The sequence below is a fragment of the Eptatretus burgeri genome, chromosome 11 (assembly GCF_056783735.1).
Source record: "Eptatretus burgeri isolate ZD-2024b chromosome 11, Ebu_testis_v1, whole genome shotgun sequence".
Classification (NCBI taxonomy): domain Eukaryota; kingdom Metazoa; phylum Chordata; class Myxini; order Myxiniformes; family Myxinidae; genus Eptatretus; species Eptatretus burgeri.
The window spans coordinates 44,795,489-44,814,736 of record NC_140971.1 but is presented as its reverse complement, the minus strand read 5'-3'; the positions used below and the strand labels follow the sequence as shown (position 1 = coordinate 44,814,736).

The window sequence follows — 19,248 nt, the reverse complement described above, 5'->3', positions numbered from 1 at the left end:
CTTGAACAGGATTTGCATATCAGGTCAATGAATTCAACCACTAATGATTTTTAAGGTCAACATAGGCTTAATTTCTAAAATTGAGAGATAGGGCCAAAAACTATACATATCCAGATATCTCAAAAAGTTGTGGATGCTTTGTGACAAAACTAGGTGAATAAGTGGGTTAGGTGACGAGAACAAGCGCATTAGATTTTGGTTCAAATTGAGCCCATCGGTTTTCAAGTATATTGGCTGGTTGACTAGAAATTTGAACAGGATTTGCATGTCAGGTCACTGAATTCAACCAATTGTTTTTGAGGTCAACATCGGTCAAAAGACCTACACAGGCCGTATTTCTAAAATTGTCAATTTTCATCCGATTGACTTGAAATTTGAAGAGGATTTGCATATCAGGTCACTGAATTCAACCAGCCAATTATTTTTGAGATCAACATAGACCAGAGGTCAACGAATTTAGCTCTTACACGAGCCTCTACATGGCATACAACAAACAAACAAACAAACAAATCAACTTCTGTGAGATTTCTAAAATGCTCAATTTTCATCCGATTGACTTGAAATTTGAAGAAAAGTTGTATATTCAGTCATTGAATTCAACCACCAATTATTTTTGAGGTCAAATTTGTTTTATGGATTTCGCAAGTATTGTGCTATGCACGACATCTTCTTGTTTGTTTGTGAACAAAATATCTTAAGTTGTGGACAGACTTGGAAGAAATTTGATGGATGTGATACGGATGAAATGATTAGATTTTGGTGAAGATCCGAATCTAGATCTGGATATGAGAATTTTTTTAAGTGATTTTTCAGTATTGAGAGATAGGGCCAAAAACGATATATAGCAGGATATCTCAAAAAGTTGTGGACAGATTCGGAAGAAACTTCCTTATTGAGTTGGTTTGGTGACAAGAACAAGCAGATTGCATTTTAGTTCAGGTCCGAATTCAGATCTGGCCTATCAGTGGGATACAAAACATAAACTAATCAGCCTAGCAGAGGTACGCGCTCTCCCGAGTGCCCTTCTTGTTATGTCTGTTATTAATGGCGTAACACACCAATACACAAACGCCACACAAAATGCACTACACAAAACAAGTCCAAGCGAGGGTCTGCAATCTCTGATGACTATTTTTCTTGTTTTTTTTTGTTTTTTTTACAATGATTGTGCTTGCATTCTTTTGTGTAAGCACAAAAATCTTTCTTGCACACTTCAGATGGATGGAAACCTCAGAGCAAACTCGAAGTCAAGTGGTCAAGGCAAGTCCAGCCAGCAAGTTCCACCTGATATCTCAACAAATGGTCCCACACCAACTGCTGGCCACTGAACCTAATGTGCCATTGTTCCTTTTTCATTTTGCATTCGGCACCTTCAGCTTTAAGCAGGGCACCACCCAAAGTGGAGGCATCAGCACGTGTTACACAGATTGATTGGTTCAGCCAGCGATGCCTTTACACATGGGACTTTGCTTTGGGTGGAGTTCAGGACAACATCCACTGGTGGATGTAGAGTGTTTAGACAAAACGGATGCCAGAGAACGTTGGAGTCAGCTCATGTTTTAGCTGCAGAGAGGTGGCTCAACGGCGGCGTTGAGACCCCATTTTGCACTGCACTTCACCGTCGTGGAAGAGACAAATGATTAATGCGAGCTAATGTAGTCGTTCCGTGGTTTCCTTCAAGTCCGGAAGTGTGCTGCACATTTTATTTTATCTCCCCCAGTCATATTAAAAATACCTCCAAGTGTTTTCTTGAAAAGGTCACATATACGTGCAATATAATCCATGGCGTGGTTAACCGCTTTTTGGGGTTTCCAGGAGTGATTGCAGTGTTTTAGAATATAGCGCAAACAAACCTGCGTGCTTTACGAGACGGTTCTTGAGAGAAGTTGCACTTTCGTAAAACGTACATGGTATGCTTAACAAAGCGTATAAAACCAGTCGTACGTTTTCTTTGCACTTGTGAGTATTGTCTTCGGCCAGTACTTCAGTCGGACGGTTTCTGTGTTAAAGCGTTGAATCGTCCGGTCACAGTCTTTACTTCGTAAATACGTTTGTAAATGCAGATGGTCGCCATTTTTTATCTCGAGTCCAATTGCAAATTCGCTTTTGGAGACAGCTTCAAACCTTCGTGCAGAATTAGAATAGCTTTACTCTACATGCCCAGCTTTAACGTGTGGTTCACCTACCTGGGAGTCTGTTACACATTTAGAGGAACAAAGGGTTCGTACATGAGTTGCGATTTGCAACATTGTATTATTTTGTTGGTATCATGGTTACACTGAACCTGAATGCAATCTTGTGTGGTTTTTCATATATTCTGTTTGTATTTTTTTTGTCGCTTTTACTGCTATTTTATTCTTTTGTTGATTATGGAAGTGCAGGTATTGGTGCATATTCACCAGAATTATGTTTTGCTCCACATGATCGGTTTTGCATCTAACCTTGAAGATTCCGTTTAAGTGATCGTGTCTGGGAAGTGCTCAGATTGAGGAAGCCTGCTTTCCAAAGCACCGGGATGATGGCTTGTGGTCGGAGTCCATTTTGCAGGGAACCTAACAGAATGTTCAGGTGCTCATGTCCATACTGACTCGGGATGTGATTAATAATGTTACTTTTTTTTTTAAGTTTGGTTTACACAGCTCAAACGATTTGATTTCTGTTATCTTTATTGGAGTTTGATTTCTGGTTGCAAATCGTTGTTCTGCGAGTTTATTAAAGGGAATCGAAATGTTACTCCTATACTTTTGCTTCATTATAATCTGGCTGTACATTTTCGTAGGGCAACTGCGTGACCCAGCCATCATATTACTCTGCCTGTTTAAAGGGAGAACCAAACGCTCAGACCACCTCAACACTCATCTATGCCTTGATACCCTACAAAATAGATATGATGTGTCTTTTTCCGATTTATAAAAGGAGATAATCTTGCGATTAAAAGTCTAAATCTTCTTCTTCTTCACGCTTATCCCCAACGTCGCACCTGGAAGTCGACCGCCAAATTTATACCGTCTCCGGGATACTTCGCGGAATGATTTAATTCAAACGACGATAATTTTCGATTTTCCACAAATATGCCGAGTCGATGCATCCTTGGTAGTTACACTCCTACAAACAGATGGTTTCAAGCTGTAACAATGGCCGAAAGACCCGAAGTTTTCCAGAAATTGGACGAGGTATGTCCGAAATACCCATGTGGATTGGGCTGAAAAAATGTTCGCATTTGTGCTATGAACATTTTACAGAACACTGTTATGAAACAACAGAGATGGCTAGATCTTATGGTTATCTGTGACAACTGACAGAGGATGCCATCCCCACGATTAAGCAGAAGAAACAGCCGTCGCTCTAAAATATAACACCATTTCTACCCAAGCGATTTGAGCGGTGACTCAAACACCAGTTACAATTGCCTAGCAGTTATCACAAGAACACCTGAAAATAATTATCTATCAGCACAAATTTCTGCAAGTCACATGAACCACCTTTACTTTTATTTATAGTGAAGAGAAAGTATTCTGTATGTATAATCTTCTCTGAGTGTATTTCACTGAGGACACTAAAATATTCAGGGTCCCACCACCTCACCCATCCACAATCCCTCATCAACCATCACCCCCACAATATTCACCACCACCGCACCTCCCCCCACCCCCACCATACCCAGAACCACCCCAAACCTCCTGCTCCCCCACCCCCCTCCACTGGGGCAGGACACGACACAGCCCGACCACAGACACAAATGGCGTCCCAGGAAAATATGAAAGGGGACTATCCCGTAACATGCAAGACACCTGGTCAGCTTGCGACAGTGGGACAAAGCATTCGTCATCCATTTTGTCCATGGTATTCGTGCTGTGTCATTCCTGCTATAGTCGTATAACTGATTTATAAATTAATTTAAAAAAACCCCTTAAAAATAGTCCATTGATCAGAAAAACAAACCTACCAATCTGTAGTGAACATTCGACCAGTGTTTTCATCCTCACCAACACCTCCATTGTCATCGTCTCCGTCTGAATCGCACACACAAAGCTTGAAATGATACAGCTCTATAATCCCCCCAGAAGCGTTTCCGTCATCAATTTTGTCTCCAATCGTTTCTTTAAAATCCCACTGATCAGTTTCAACATGGAGAACCTTCAGAGTTGCTAATGACGGTGGAATCAATAACTGAATCCAAGCTTGAAATGCAATTTCTCGATGTAAGCCACCATTTGGATCAAGCCGAGTTCAAGGTGTGATGTCACCAGCGAAAAATGACACTTTAGGGCTTTTTTTTTTTTTCGGCACTTTGTGAATGGTAAAAAAAATTCAAAATTTTTTTCCCTTCAAATTAGACTGTGATTAATGATTTTCAATGGTTTTTTCAAAGCCTGGTGTTGGTTTAGGTGACTGGCTTGGGATCTTGGCGTCCCGAGTTTGAGCCCCATTGGCCACTGAATTAACACAAGGTGGGGTTGATTCAGCCTGTCATCCTTCCGAGGTCGGTGAAATTGGTACTCGTGTACTGGTACAGGGACACAGCATCAGCGGCATTGCCGTGCCCAAACAAAATTACAGCTACCTGGCAGCCAAGCTGCCACATGCAAGACGAAGAAGAAGAAGAATGCTGATCTGACACATGCTCTGATATCTGACCTAAACTAGGGTATCCAATGAAGGCCACCTTTCCTTTAATTTATTGCATAGATTTGTTTTGTGAACAGTTTTTAACCATGATCACCTATTTAGGATTGCCTTCAAGAAAAATACTGTTGTTGACTTATTACTGCCGCCCCTGAAGGTGAAGGAGGTTATGTTTTCACACCTTTCTGTCTGTGAGTTTTTCTGTTTGTTCGTGCACAGGATCTCAAAAAGTTGTGGATGGATCCGGAGGAAATTTTGTTGACAGGTTGCATGTGTAACAAGGATGAACTGATTAGATTTTGGTGAAGATTTGGATCCGGATCCGGCTACTGGAATTTTTAAAGTGATTCTTCACCATTGTGAGAGAGGGCTAAACCGATATATAGCACGATATCTCAAAAGGTTGTGGACGGATTCGGATGAAACTTGGTGGACAGGTTGGGTGTGTTGCACGGACAAATTCATTCGATTTTGGTGAAGATCCGGATCCGACTACTGGAATTTTTAAAGTGATTCTTCACCAATGAGAGATTGGGCCAAAAATGTGTTGGTGTTGTGGGGCCGGGTCTCGGTGGCGAGCACGACCGCTAGATGGAGCAGTGGAGTCGGCTCCACCGAACACCCGGAATTTAGGTCGTACCTTTCAGATAAATCCGAAAGGTCACGGGTCCCTTATCAGACCGAAGATCGGCAATAGGTCGACCACGTGGGATAGGGTCAATTACCAATTTCAATATATCTAAATACCCACGTCGTCCAAACTACCGGGGAAATTCACCCTCGGCAGAATCTGCGCGATCCGGGCCGTTACCGAGCCGGATCCGAGTCGTACCCCGAGCGGAGAGTACCAGAATCCTGCCGGGCCGATTGCACGATTACGGCAGCAATGAGGCCTCATAATTCCCCTTAGCAGCACAGCAAACCAATGATAGAAAGGACAAGGACGAGCTGGTACATTCAACAAGAGGGGAATTTATTAACAATAGTCGGGAGACGAGGGGAGCACGTAAGGGAAGAGTTATCCTAATAATCAAGGCAAATAATGTACAACAAAAAGCACTTAATAATTTTACTTGTAGACGGGGCCCACGGACACACACACGCACACACAGATACCCAGAAATGGACCCCGTCGGGTCTTTATTGAAGGCTTCCAGCTCAAGGAAAGGGTGAGCTGGAGACCAGAGCTATCTTGGACCTGTCCACCTCGTGTGGTCTTCGACGTTCTGGATCGGCGGAACTTGAACCCGCAACAACGATGTCACTCCAAGTACCAGGGACGGATGATGGACGGATGCCACCCAGCACGAGGGCAGACAAGGCAGCGAGCGCCAGCAGGCAAGGCGAGGCGATCCCAGACGATCCGGCTGGCAAACCCCAACTGCCCCCAGTCGGATCGCGACGATCAATTATTCCCTCTCCGTCCAGGGGGGAGGGACTCCCTCTCGTAACCCCCCCCCCCTTCCTGCACGGTTTTGGCGAGTGATTCGCTCGTTGCCCCTGTGATTGGCCAAAAGGGGCGCCAAGTCTGCTGATTGGACCAGGGGCGTGGCGGGCGTCACGGCGGACCGCCCCTCAAACAGGAAGATGAGTAATATTGTCCTGCGTTGGCTCCCATTGGCGGAACGACGGCAAACTCGATCGCATCTCTCTGATTGGTCGGGAGAGACGCCAAGTCCTTCATTGAACTCCGCCCACCGCGAGCGTTATGGCGTCAGGATGGAGCGAGGCGAAGGTGTTGTTGTAGTCAAAAATGCAAAAGAAAACCCTGACTATCAAAATAACTCCGCAGTGCAAAAACATTTAATCACCCATGAGACACTGGGGATGGATTCTAACTATACACATATACTTAACGAAATAACTGAGCTACGAGGACCTGTCGTGTGCTCATGGCTGCCAGATTCGTAACATTGGGCCCGATATGTTCTCGTGGATCAGGCATTGCGTGGCGGAGGTATGCGCTCTACCGAGGGACCTTCTCGTTGTTATATATTCAGCATTCACTGACTTGAGAACAGAAGAATAAGTTGGCAAGATTGTAAATAAAAAGATAATAACAAAACAACTTCCGTTGCAAGGAACTTCAATGCAGGAGGAAGTCATTAGGTCCATCAAAGCCTGTGCTATGGATTGCCAAGCCATGGTTGTGCATCCATGCTCTATCCTCTTAAATTCTGAACGTCGAACAAAGAAGCAGCACGTACCATTTTAAAAAATTTTTGTAAAGTATTCGGTATGACTTGGCCGCGGTTTGAACCACCAACCTCCCAGACTGGTTGGAGCACATTAAAGCCAAGTGTGTGTATAAATGGGTTTGAGGTGTAATGTAGCAAAATAAAATGTTTAAATGATTCGCAATGGATTCCAAAGCCTTACTTACAATGAAACAAAAGGGAGGTAAAGCAGAGCAAGCAGCAATCAAACAAACAAAAATGAAAAACATTTCTTAAAAGCGAGGATGTGGAAATTAATGGAAAAACCGAGCAACACTCCAAAGCCCGACTCTATCACGACCAATCACCGTTATTAATATTTTGGAAACGAAGCAACAATGCTCGAATAAACAAATCGATATCCTCAGTCTGAAACCAGTACTGAACGTTTGTGGAGAAGGAACCGTCGGGCCGTGCCCTGATTTGGTCAGACTCAAACTCGGATCCAATACCAAAGAATAATAATAATTATTATTACGTGTACATGTATATTTATGATTAATATGTAGGGTTTGTTGAGATCTGCAGATTGAAAAAAAAAAAAAAATCATCTTCACTTCCCAAAAATACGTTTGCTTTCCACTTGCGACACAGAAAACAAATATGAATAAATTATTTGTAATGGGGAACTGAAAACCAAGAGCTTCATCACAACCCTGACTTCTATGCTTCATGTAAAAATGGTGTAAACAATGTAGGAATTCCTGTCTTGCTCTCTAATTATACTTTGTCAAATATGTGAAGAATGTTCATTTCGTTGCTTTCTTTTCCACACCAAGCTTTATTGCTTTGGCCCCGAATAGTGGATTGATAGGTTGCGTAATTGCACATGACATCGGCCTGGCAGGATATAGCTTAGAGGTATGCGTACTTAACTTTGAGATATTTAGCCTGCATGGGTTTGAATCCAAACCGAGCTATAAACCATCGGCCTGGTCATTCGCATGCAGGACCAGGCATCAATGTCCGGCGGAAGGACATGAAACTGGATGTTAAAGATCCCACGATGTATTTTGCGAAGAGTGGTCACGTTATCCAGAACAAATGACAAACCATCTTCAGTTGAACGTCACACCTGGCTAGCCGTTTGTGAAAGACTTGGACCAAAAATGTGCCCTGGCTGACCCCACAAGAAGCTGGGAATAATTTGGGTCATTAATATATGGTTGTAGAATACAATTGATAATGACCACCTTAAGAAAACAAAACAAAAAACAATCAGGGTACCGAATAATGTGTTGTTGGAGTGAGCCGTCGACGTCGTGGGATCTGGCCTCTTTCATCCAATGGGGGAGGAACATTGATGAAAACATACATCTTGAGATGATTAAAAATGTCTGAGGTTGCACGAGCGGGCAATAAAGGTGCAACACGAGCATCCCAAGGCAAGTTCAAGATTGTATGACACTGCAACATGAATTGGTCTTCAAATTGCAATGAATGGCCTCGCAAGTTTCCCTGGAGTACATCAAGTGTGCAACAGAAAACGATTTCCTCAAACACAAACACTTTCTGGTAAAACTACCAAAATCAAGAATCACTGCTCACCTTCACCTTCAGTCTTCCATTCCTCTTTTTTTCCTCCACCTCTGGAACAAACTCCGACACCCTCTTCAATCCCACTCCTCCCTCCAGGTCTTCAAAACAGCCGTTCACCACCATCCCTTATCTTCCCCCATCCAAAATCTTGATCTTTTCTACCCCCGTTAATCCACCCCAAACCCACCTCCTTCAAATTCCATTTTCCTTCCTGAAAGTCCCTGTAGTGTCCATCTTGTTTACCCCATGTACCCTGCCCCATCCCTCTCCCTTCCACAGATCTAATGTCTGTTCCCCACTGTTATGTGCTTCCCTCTTGTCTCCTGCTCCCTTTGTAATACGTTCTGTGTGTTATCTCTTACACGAGCCTCGACATTGAAGACAACAAAAAAAATCCACATGCAATCGAGTGAGTTTTCCACCATCATTTACACGATTTCGCATATTCCACCTCCTATAAAACAGAATGACACTTGTTGCAGTGAAATTTGATGAAATATTCAGGAGCATTGTATTAAATAGTGGGATGGCGGAATCGGCAGACATGGGGTAAAAATAAAAAATGATTGGGATCCCAGCAGAAAAGAAGTCTGCAGGAAGGAGAGGGGGTGGTGTTATCAGGTCATTAGCTCGTGATTTGGGTAAAGCAACACAAGATTGGTGTGGGGCTGAACCTTGAAGCACAATAGGGGAAAAAGCATATGGAATCGAGATTATTCCACAGGTAAGGGGAAAAAAGGAGAACAAGGAGGTGAGCATATGGCCTCAACTTTTGTCAGTTAAAGTGGGGGAGAGTTGGGTATTACGAGATAAAGAAAATTCATTACAATGGTCTGGAGAATCAGGGGGCATGAAAGGTCAGGTCTTGCAGCATTAGATGAGAGACAGGTGAGAAGCAAAAGAGTTTTAATTTTACGGTTGGGTTACACGGCAATGGTCTGTGGATTGTCCCACGATTATTGGATTTTCTGTGCAAGTGCACGTGCGACGCATTCCAAAATGTGCGTCACACAGGTAAACATCATGGCATTTCACACGTACACAGCATTGATGTCACGAGGCTCTTATTATGATCTTCACCATTACTCACCCGGGTGGACGTTGATGCTTCTGGCATGGTGATCTTCCCAGTCGGAGATTGTAAATGCCAAAAGGAGAAGAGCAAGCGTGGATTAAAGCCGGTAGTAGAGACATTATCCGAGTTCCCTTGCAAGGAACTTTGATGCAGTGGGAAGGCCATTATGTCACTCAAAGCCTGTGCTAGTATTACCAACATATGGTCGTTTGTCAGTGATCTATCCTTTTAAACGCTGAGCATCAATCAAGGAAGCAACATTTTCCGTTTATAAAGCCTTTGGTATGATTCAAATGGAGTTTGAACCATGCCACCCTCCCAACTCAGAACGGACGCTCTGTTACACCATTTTGTGGTTAACATGAAATTTGTTCTTCAGGCTCATGATGACAAGCTTGTATCATATACTCCTTTTACTGATGCTCGGACAATGTTCACGTGTTCTGTATCGTGTCCAGAGTTATGTATGGCCACGTGTTATCCCATTGCTTAAATATATATAAATGTTTTTTAATTTTATTTAATATCACGAGTTGGACTACATGTCAAATGAAGTGGTATTACCCACCATACTACTTTATAGATGTATTCTGGAAGGACAAATGCCAAATTTGTTTTGTAAATGGAGGAATCAAGAAATGAAGTGTACAGAAATTCCTTTACCACAACACTACTCTTCATTTTGGTGTATACAATCCAGGGAATACACTATGTGGTTTGCCATGGTTCTTGAAGGAGAGTGGAGTGGAGGGGGGGGTGGAGCAGGGGTAGATGGTATATTCCATTTCACACCACATCCTTCGGAAGGCTAGCAAACTCATTATCCTAACACCCTGCCTGAAAAGCACCAGAATGATGGTTTATCATCAAGGAGGGGATCAAACCCCGACAAGGACATGAGCTATGAACTATCCTGGATCACCCGTTTTTTACCTTCTTCCTCGTACTTACTGCACCCCCACCCTCTACACCCCAACCCTCACACAACATTCCTTATAACATATGGTCAAATCAGACAATGTAGTCTATTTTTTTGTGAAAACACAGACAACTTTCTTCCAAATATTGAAATGAAAAGCAAAATGGGATCAGGTAACAGAAAATTTCCGTCCATTCCAAACCGGCAAGTTTCCAAACATCCTGGTCTCGCAGTTTCCTTTAATAGAGGATACCTTTGCACCACGTGTGAGGGACAGGTGAAAAGAAACGGACTCTACATGAAAATGTGAGGTTTAACTTGCATATAAAAGTTCACAAAAAATGACTTGGACTTGAGAATATCGACAGTCAAGAATGAATGGATCACTAACGAGGATCATAACCCGGCAATCGATGCTAGGGTCCGACGTTTCACACTCGTATTGTCGTCATCCAGGACACCTGGTCTAATGACTCCTGGATGGCGAAAACTCAGTGGTCAAAGCGTTGGATCTGAATTTTGCTTGTTTAGCATTTATACAACATAGTGATGTTTTCACATATATTATATTAGGGTTGGGCACACATCGCCATTTTGATTTTTTGCATTTTACCAACCGAAGAGGGTTGGGCACACCAGCTTTTTGTCCCGTTAAAAGGAGTTTTTTTATGGCCATTTTTCATGCTGATCACGAATCCGTTGAAATTTTTAACCTAGGATGATGTCTCACTAAGATGTCTTACTAAGACATCATCCTTGGTCAAAATTTTCAACGGATTCATGATCAGCGTGAAAAATGGCCATAAAAAAACACTCCTTTAAACGGGACAACAGAGAAAAAGTCAATGTGTGCCCTACCCTAATATCACATGCCCTAGTAAGCCATAATTATCAAATTTTACCTGAAAAGTGGGTAAATTTGGTGGCCATTTTGAATTTTTGCATTTTACCAACCTAAGACATCATCCTCTATCAAAAAGTTCAACGGATTCGTGATCAGCGTGAAATTTGGCCATAAAAAAACACTCCTTTCAAAAAAAGTATGGTTGTATGCCCAACCCTAATTATATGTATGTATATAAAGAGAACATTATTTTTTTTACGTACGCACAGTGGTGCTAGGATTAAATAGTGATTTTTTTTTTAAGGGGGAGAGACACAGGAAGGCATGAGAGTGTGGGAAGTGAAGTGAAAGACGTTTGGGAGGATGCAGGAATTAGGGTGGGAAGATGGAGCATTGGAAAAAAGGGGGTGCTTCCATATTTACATATGTAATAAAAAGATGGTCCAAAATTGTAGTCTATTTTACCAGTAAAACGGTTATTTTTTGGTAAAAATGTCTCACATCCCTTTCGAAAGATTTAAATTCTGTACTTAATGATTCTTCTTCATATGACATCCACGACGTGGTGCCGTGGTGAGATTTTTTTTTCCAGTGTTCTGATTTAACAGAGCAGTGACTAAATTGACTCCACTCAGGCTGGTGTCCTTGATTGTCGTGGCTAAAGTACCTTGCCTCCGACACAAACACACAGCACGACTGAGAATGGAGAGAATCGCAGGCTGGGGCAGCAGTTCATGCCCTCAACGAAGTTTGGAGCTCTCCAGTCCGCACACAGGGTAAGCAAAGGATCTTCAAAACTACTGTTGAGTCTATCCGTCTCTGTGGGTGTGAATAGTGGACCTTGACCCAAGCACTGCAGAAATTAGATGATGACACCTCCGCACGATTGCTTTGCAAACGTTTTTTGGCGAGACCATCACACTATAATGGAGCTCTGGCATGTATAGGTATGTATGTCCACTCTGTACTCATTGGTTCGACAGCTGGCCCAACTCCACTCACAATTGTAACCTTAAAAACAGCATCATACATCCACAATTTTGTGAAGGTGCAAAGACCTCAGGCCTCTGGTGTCACCACTTGGCCCAGTGCAATTGGAATTATCTGAGCTATATAAACACAATATATATATATATATATATATATATATATATATATATATATGCGCACAATAGGCATGTTTTTGCTTCATGTATGTAACCCAGGTTATTTTTCTTATTTTCAGAAGCAATTGCAGTAGCAGTCTGTGGCCGATACACCACTCGAATAAAGCAATTTGTACAATAAATGAATGCTGGAAGTAATTTCGATTTTAGCGAGTTTTCAAAGCGATTTTAGCAAGTGTGAAAATACAAAAGGGTCGCCCGTCATTTTGACGGAATTTTCTGCTGATTTCACCAATCAAAATTTGTACGGTCCTCCTCACTGCATCTCTGCTACTGTGAGGCAACGCCGACTTCACCTTGCTGGTTATAAATGTGATGCGCCATGAAGAACCAGCAAAGAAAGCCCTTATTCTGGAATGTACTGACATCTTGATTAAAGAAATATGAGATCCACAAGTACAGAAACAGTCACCTGTCAAAGTTAATCACATGTCCTCATTGGCTCAAAGTGATCTTCCCAAAATTATTGAAATGGAATTTCTCAACTTGAGCGAATGATGTCATCATGGTGGAGCTCAAAGGAATTGAAAAACATTGCCAACTCGTTCCCAGAAAAACAGTCCAGGCCGCCAGGAGAGCTTTAATCGGGGTTTTATAAGCTCATACCAACACGCGTACGCTGCTTTTCCAAGCTAGGATTCCCTGCCAGGCAATTTAATGACAGCTTTCAGTTACATGGGACAACTTATACAACAAGGAGAGAACGTTGTACAGTATTACGCAAAGAAAATATCATCAAAACAGAGTTTTAAAAATCAAAACTTGATGGATTAACCAGTTTTGGAAGAGATATCACTCAACACGACCAAAAATAATTATATTTTAGAGTCTGAACGGTTTTTGCATGCTACAAACAAAACTACAGAAGGCACTCAGTAGAGCGCATATGTCCGCCAGCCTGAACAGTTTACGTTTTGTATCCCACTGATAGGCCAATCTGCATCCGGACCTGAACCAAAATCGAATCGACTTATTCTCGTCACCGACCCAACTTATCCACCAAGTTTTGTCCGAATCAGTCCACAACTTTTTGAGATGTCATGCAAAATAATAGTTTTTGGCCCGATCTCTCAATGGTGAAAAATCAACTAAAAATTATCGTATCCGGATTTGGATCTTCACCAAAATCTAATCGATTCGTGCTCGTCATTCGCCAAACCTCTCCCCCACGTTTCGTCCGAATCAGTCCTTAACTTGAGATATGCTAAAAATCGTTTTTAGCCTCGTCACTCAATGGTGAAGAATCGATTAAAAAATTATAGTATCCAGATCCATATTCGGATCTTCACCAAAATCTAATAATTTTGTCCTGATCACACAATCTCTCCACCAAATTCCATCCGAATCCATCTACAACTTTTTGAGATATCCTGCTCACAGAAAGACAGGGGTGAAAACATATCCTCCACTCACCTTCGGTGGCAGAGGTAACAAATTGCTGAACAGTAGAACGGATGGCGTTTTCATCCCTCAGGCCGACAGGATAGGTTCCGGATGACATTGTGCAGACAAAGTAGTCTGATCGATGAGAAGCTGGTACGAGTTCCCACCTGGCTGGCTGGCACGATCCAGGTCAAGGAAACTCAGTTACTTTCGCCAAAAAGAAAAATGCTCAAAACTTCATGATCAGAAAATTCACATCAAAGATTCATCATCGAGCAACTGGAATAGTTACAACTCGTCACCGAGCTGTCTTACACGGCCTTTGTAGGAAGGAAGTTAAACATGTGTAACCCCACTCATTTGTCCAAGTAAACACAGATGTTAAAGGAAGGAATTTCCTTGAAAATACAGATATTTTACAAGGATATTTCCTGAGTACACGAAACTCCATTGTATGTCACAACCTTGTACTTTTGTACTTTTTTTTTGTACAAGTATTTTGTACAAGTATTTGTACTTTTTCGTTTTCACGGGGTCAGTGATTACTCACCTACTCTTCACGATGGACACAATGGGATCTTTAATGTCCAACAACTAATGCCAGCAGACAGGACACCCAGTTTTACGTCCATCAGAGGGGGATGGCACACAAATTGATGAATCGCCCTGCCTGTGAAACGCCAGGGTGGCAGTTTATATCTGGATTGGGATTCAAACCCAGGCTCGACAGCTAAGAAGCGTGTGTGCATACCTATAGGTGAGGCCATCCTGCCAGCCTTCGCGTTAATATGATTATGCCATTATCATCGGACGGAACTGACTGCTTAATATGTGGTTATAATAACTTTGATGAAAAATCTAACTTCGATGACAGAGGCTGGAGTCAGAATTGGAGGAAGATGTATGAACAACCCAAGGTATGCTGAGGATACCACCGTGTTGGCAGAAAGTAAAGAGGATTTGATGAAAGGACTGCAGAAAGTGAAAAGGTTGATCTTTATTTAAACTGAAAAAAGACTAAAATCTTGTCAACTGAGAAGATCGACGTGTTCCGATTGGGAAATGATCATGTGGGAATAGTGGGAAGTTTCATCTTCCTGGCTTCTAAGATTGAAGTGAATGGAGAATGCGGAGGAGAAATTAATGGACTATTTTCACATTATGGAAACAGAAATGTCAGAATTGACAAAGATCGAGAAACACAAAGTTGTGACAAAACAAACCAAGAGGATTATGGTGATTGCTCCGGCATTCCCGGTTGCAATGTACGAATGTGAGTCATGGACGGTGAAAGTGAAAGAAAGGAAGAAGATTGACAGTTTTTAAATGTGGTGTTGGAGAGGAATGTTTAAAAATTCCATGGACTGCAAAGAAGAACAAACAAATCAGTGTTTGAATTAATTCGACCACCATGTACATCAGAAGTGCTGCTGATAAAACAAACTTTCATACTTTGTTTCAACATCGTGCGTGCAGAAACCGAAAGCCGAGAGAGGTCAACCATGCTGGGTAGGATTGAGGGAAGAAGAGGAAGAGGTAGGCCTTGTACGTGCTGCATGGATGGGGTCAAGGCTGCAACCAAGCTGTCTCCACCAGAGTGTTGGACATCTGATCATGAATGTCACCAGAAGTCAGACACGACTTGACGGAACTTGACAACTGATTATGACAACTTGTACTTCCGGGATGTGTGCGGACCAGCGACTCTCACCCTATATGCTGCCCATGTGCAACTACGTCCAATTTTCTCAATTTCCCTCAGCCACGTATTAAATAATGTTTGCGACCGGAGAAATGTGGTTATGCATCAGATAAAGGTCACGACTGGGCCGTCAGGGTGTCGGTCGCAATTATACACATCACACTGGAGGCAATCACCGGGACAAATCACATATAAGGCCCCAGGATACAAGTTATAAAAAAAAATCCACACAAAGATCATATTGTTGTAGTGCCGGGTTTGGGGGCGAGGAACGACCGCGAGATGGAGCAGTTGGGCCATCTCCACCCGAACACCCGGAATTGAAGGTCGTCACTCCGGATAACTCTGAAGTCGACGGGTCGCTTAATGGACCGTGGACGCCAATATTTTGATGGCGTGGGGTAGGATTTATTTGTCTATTCCAATATACCTAAGTACCCACGCCGTCTAGCTCCCGGGGAAGACACACCCTCGGCCGGCTTTGTCCGAACCGAGTCGCTGTTACCGACTCGGATCCGGCGTAACCGAGCGGGAATTACCAAAGCCGCGCTGGCCCAAATAACAATTTACGGCACAATCGGCCTCCCTCATTCTCAAGCCCATACCATACTGGGTCAATGAAAGAAAACACAAATGACGAAATGGAACATTTAACACTTATTTATTTACAATAGGCAATAGGGAGGGAAACAGAGCAGACTTAATCACGAATATAAATGCAGGAAAATGTACAATGGCAATCACTTAACAGTTTTACTCACAAGACTGGCCACAGACGGACACACACACCCAAAAAGAAATGGCACCAACTGGCCTTCATTCGGACCCTCCAGCCGCGGAGGATAGGCAAGCTGGGGGTTAGAGTTTGGTCAGGTACCTGGCCGCCTCGTGTGGTTTTACCGACTCGCACTTGTGGAGCTCTGAGTCCGTGGAAGGGAACGGGGATCCCCAGCTCGAGCACTCCAACACAACCCACCACGGTGGGACTCGAACCCACGAACCAGAAGCCAACGAGCGCAGCCAGGATCCTACGAATGACCCGGCCAGCCACGAACGATGACCAACGACCAGGAGAGCCCAGCAGACCAGCAGCAAGGAACGACCTCCAAGGAACCAAGGAAAACCCCCCCGGATACAGCTCGCGATCCTTCTTATCCCTCCCCCGTGCGGGATGGGGGGATCCGCTCTTGGGGAACTCGCCTCCGGATTGGACGGGGCGTTTTCGGGTGTTGTGGTGGCCAGCCGCGATTGGAGGAGGGGCGTGTCGGCGTCTCAGTGCTCCTCCCCCGAGAGAGGCTCTTTTGCCTTCCCCAATGTCGACAAGGGAGACATTCTTCTTTGATGGGGCGGAGTTGGAGCTGAAGCGATCTCACCCCTGATTGGACGAGAGGAACATTCCATCTTGCTGGGGCGGAGTCGGCCCTGAAGCGATGGAAACTCCGTCTACGTTCGTGGCCTTGAACACGTGCGTTATGGCGTCGTGAAGTGAAGGTTGGGCGGGTGAAGCGCTTGTTCGCCCGCAGAGTGGGAGGAGGAGTGGTGTGAGGGTTTTGTTGGCGTTGGTAGATTTAAAGATGTAGAAACCCTGACTATAAAAGAAACCCGCAGAGCACACATGAAAATAACCCATTGGACATTGGGGAGGGATTCTAACTATCCACATATACTTAACGAGATAACTGAACTATGGGACTGCTGACTGTGCAAAAGGCTTCCAAATTCGTAACAATATATAACGATGGCTGGAAAAATCGGACAAGCGATGGGATACATCATTCATGCTGAAAGACTCATTTAAGCACCTTTAGTAACTAAAGATGACTGCACCCGAGCTCGCGGCTCACCTGGAGGCCGAGAAAGTCGAGACGGCTCGGATCCGTTCATCTGTGGTGGACTCATGAAGCATAGAATGTCTCAAGGATGTCATTTTTATACCAAATGTCTTTCAGTTTAGTGTTAAACGACAGTAGCGACTGTTTAAAAAAGGTAACCTTAATGTTGGAAAGAATTCACAGAATAGCTTGTGGTTATAATAATTTTTACTTTCAGTAAGTGTGCCCCACAGAACAGCACAATAAGCTACTTATACACCTGAACACGGAGTTCATCCAAGGCAGAAATCTCCCTTGGGGAAAGAGGCAAATCAAGTTACGACTGTACAATCTCCGTCATGTGACCCTGAGTACCCCTGCCAGGTTTGTTACCCTCACCAAAGGAGAGGGTATTGCATTTGGGTCCGTTTGTTTGTTTGTCTGTCTGTCTTTCCGTCCATCTCTTTGTCTGTTTGTCCGCACAGAACTTTCATGATTTTCTCCGCAACAGCTCGTCGGATTGAAATGAAATTTACACCATTGGTGCGACGACTGGCGTAGAATGTTTTAATGATAATTATGACGTCATAGGTCACATGGTGTGGCAGCCATATTGGAAAAACGGAATCTCTTTAGACCTCTATCTCTGAAACGGCACCAAGGAAAAAATTGAAACTTGGCACATAGCAAGTACCCTTCATGGGGAATGAGTGATTTTTTTTTCTTACGACATCACAGGTGCCTTCGTTATGACATCATAATTTGCATCTGTGGAACACCACATCCAATCAGCATGAAAATTTTTGAGGGTCATCTCGGGATAAAATGGTCCACAGAAAAAAAAAATATTGATGACCTCATCGGTCACGTGATTCAGCAGCCATATTGTTAAAATTAAAAACAACATTCAAAAATCTTCTCTGAAGTGGCGGAACAGATCGAGGCGAAACTTTACACATATGACCGCCTGTCCATGAGGAACAAAAGGATCACACATATGATGCCATTGGTCACATGGTTTGGCAGCCATATTGCATTTGCCCTAAAACCTAAAAAAAAAAATCTTCTTCTCCAGAACGGATGGACAAATCGAGGGGAAACATCACACGTGTTCCCCAACCCTTGGGATTACAAGTTTGTTAAGGAATAATCGATCTGTCACATGGTTTGGCAGCCATATTGGATTGAATAAAAATATTAAATCATGTTTTCTCTGGAACCGGTTCATCAATTGACGTGAAACCTCACATTTATGATCTAGTAGTGATGGGTAATGCAAGTTTTAAATTTGAACTTGATCGGATACATGGTCTGGCAACCACATTTATTTAATTTTTGGAGATGGGGTTTTTTTTTTTTGGTTTTTTTTTTTTAATAAGGTTCATTTGGCTGTGTCTGGATGGGTTTGAGGGTGGAGGAGTAGCAGCTAAAATGCAAATCCTATCCAGGTTCCTCCTGATGACTTCATCTTTGCTTTTTTCTTGTTTGGGTTCCTTCTGATTACTCCATATCAGGACTGTACCTATTTGGTCTTCTGTACCAATTAAATAATGAATAATAATAAATAAACATCAGAGTCAGGTGTCCGATCAAAGCAGGGTTGCATCAAAGCAGGATGTCTTGGTACCTGGTCATCACGACCAGCAGTTATAAAGTGGCAGTTCTAATTATGTCTCTTATTACCTCCACCACCGAAGGTGAAGGAGGTGATGTTTTCACTCCTTTCTGTCTGTTTTTGTCTGTCTGTGTACAGGATATCACAAAAAGTTGTGAACTGATTCGGATGAAACTTGCTGGACATGTTGGGTGTGTGACAAGGACGAATCGATTCAATTTTGGTGAAGATCCGGATCAGGATCTGATAATTTTTTAAGTGATTATTCACCATTGAGAGATGGGGCTAAAAATGATATATAGCACGATATCTCAAAAAGTTGTAGACGGATTTGGACGAAACTTGGTGGACA

At 43.1% G+C, this 19,248-nt stretch overlaps 2 protein-coding genes across 10 annotated transcripts in view; one reads left to right on the top strand and one right to left on the bottom strand.

Annotated features, from left to right (window-relative positions):
* LOC147016981 (metaxin-3-like) overlaps positions 1-2,615 on the top strand; it is a 40,012-nt gene extending 37,397 nt beyond the window's left edge. For both annotated transcript variants that reach the window (XM_085846293.1, XM_085846294.1), the window contains one exon: positions 1,218-2,615. In XM_085846293.1, the coding sequence (XP_085702419.1) occupies positions 1,218-1,328 (111 nt within the window). In that variant the 3' untranslated portion in view covers positions 1,329-2,615. The remainder of the gene's footprint in view (positions 1-1,217) is intronic.
* GBA1 (glucosylceramidase beta 1) overlaps positions 1-19,248 on the bottom strand; it is a 113,906-nt gene that overhangs the window by 36,290 nt on the left and 58,368 nt on the right. For 4 of the 8 annotated variants that reach the window (XR_015049279.1, XR_015049280.1, XR_015049281.1 and 1 more), the window contains exons 11-12: positions 13,799-13,943; positions 3,947-4,013 (exon numbers count right to left, since the gene is read on the bottom strand). The gene's annotated coding sequence lies outside the window, so the exon portion shown is untranslated. The other 4 variants (XR_015049278.1, XR_015049282.1, XM_085846289.1 and 1 more) reach the window with 4 other exon arrangements.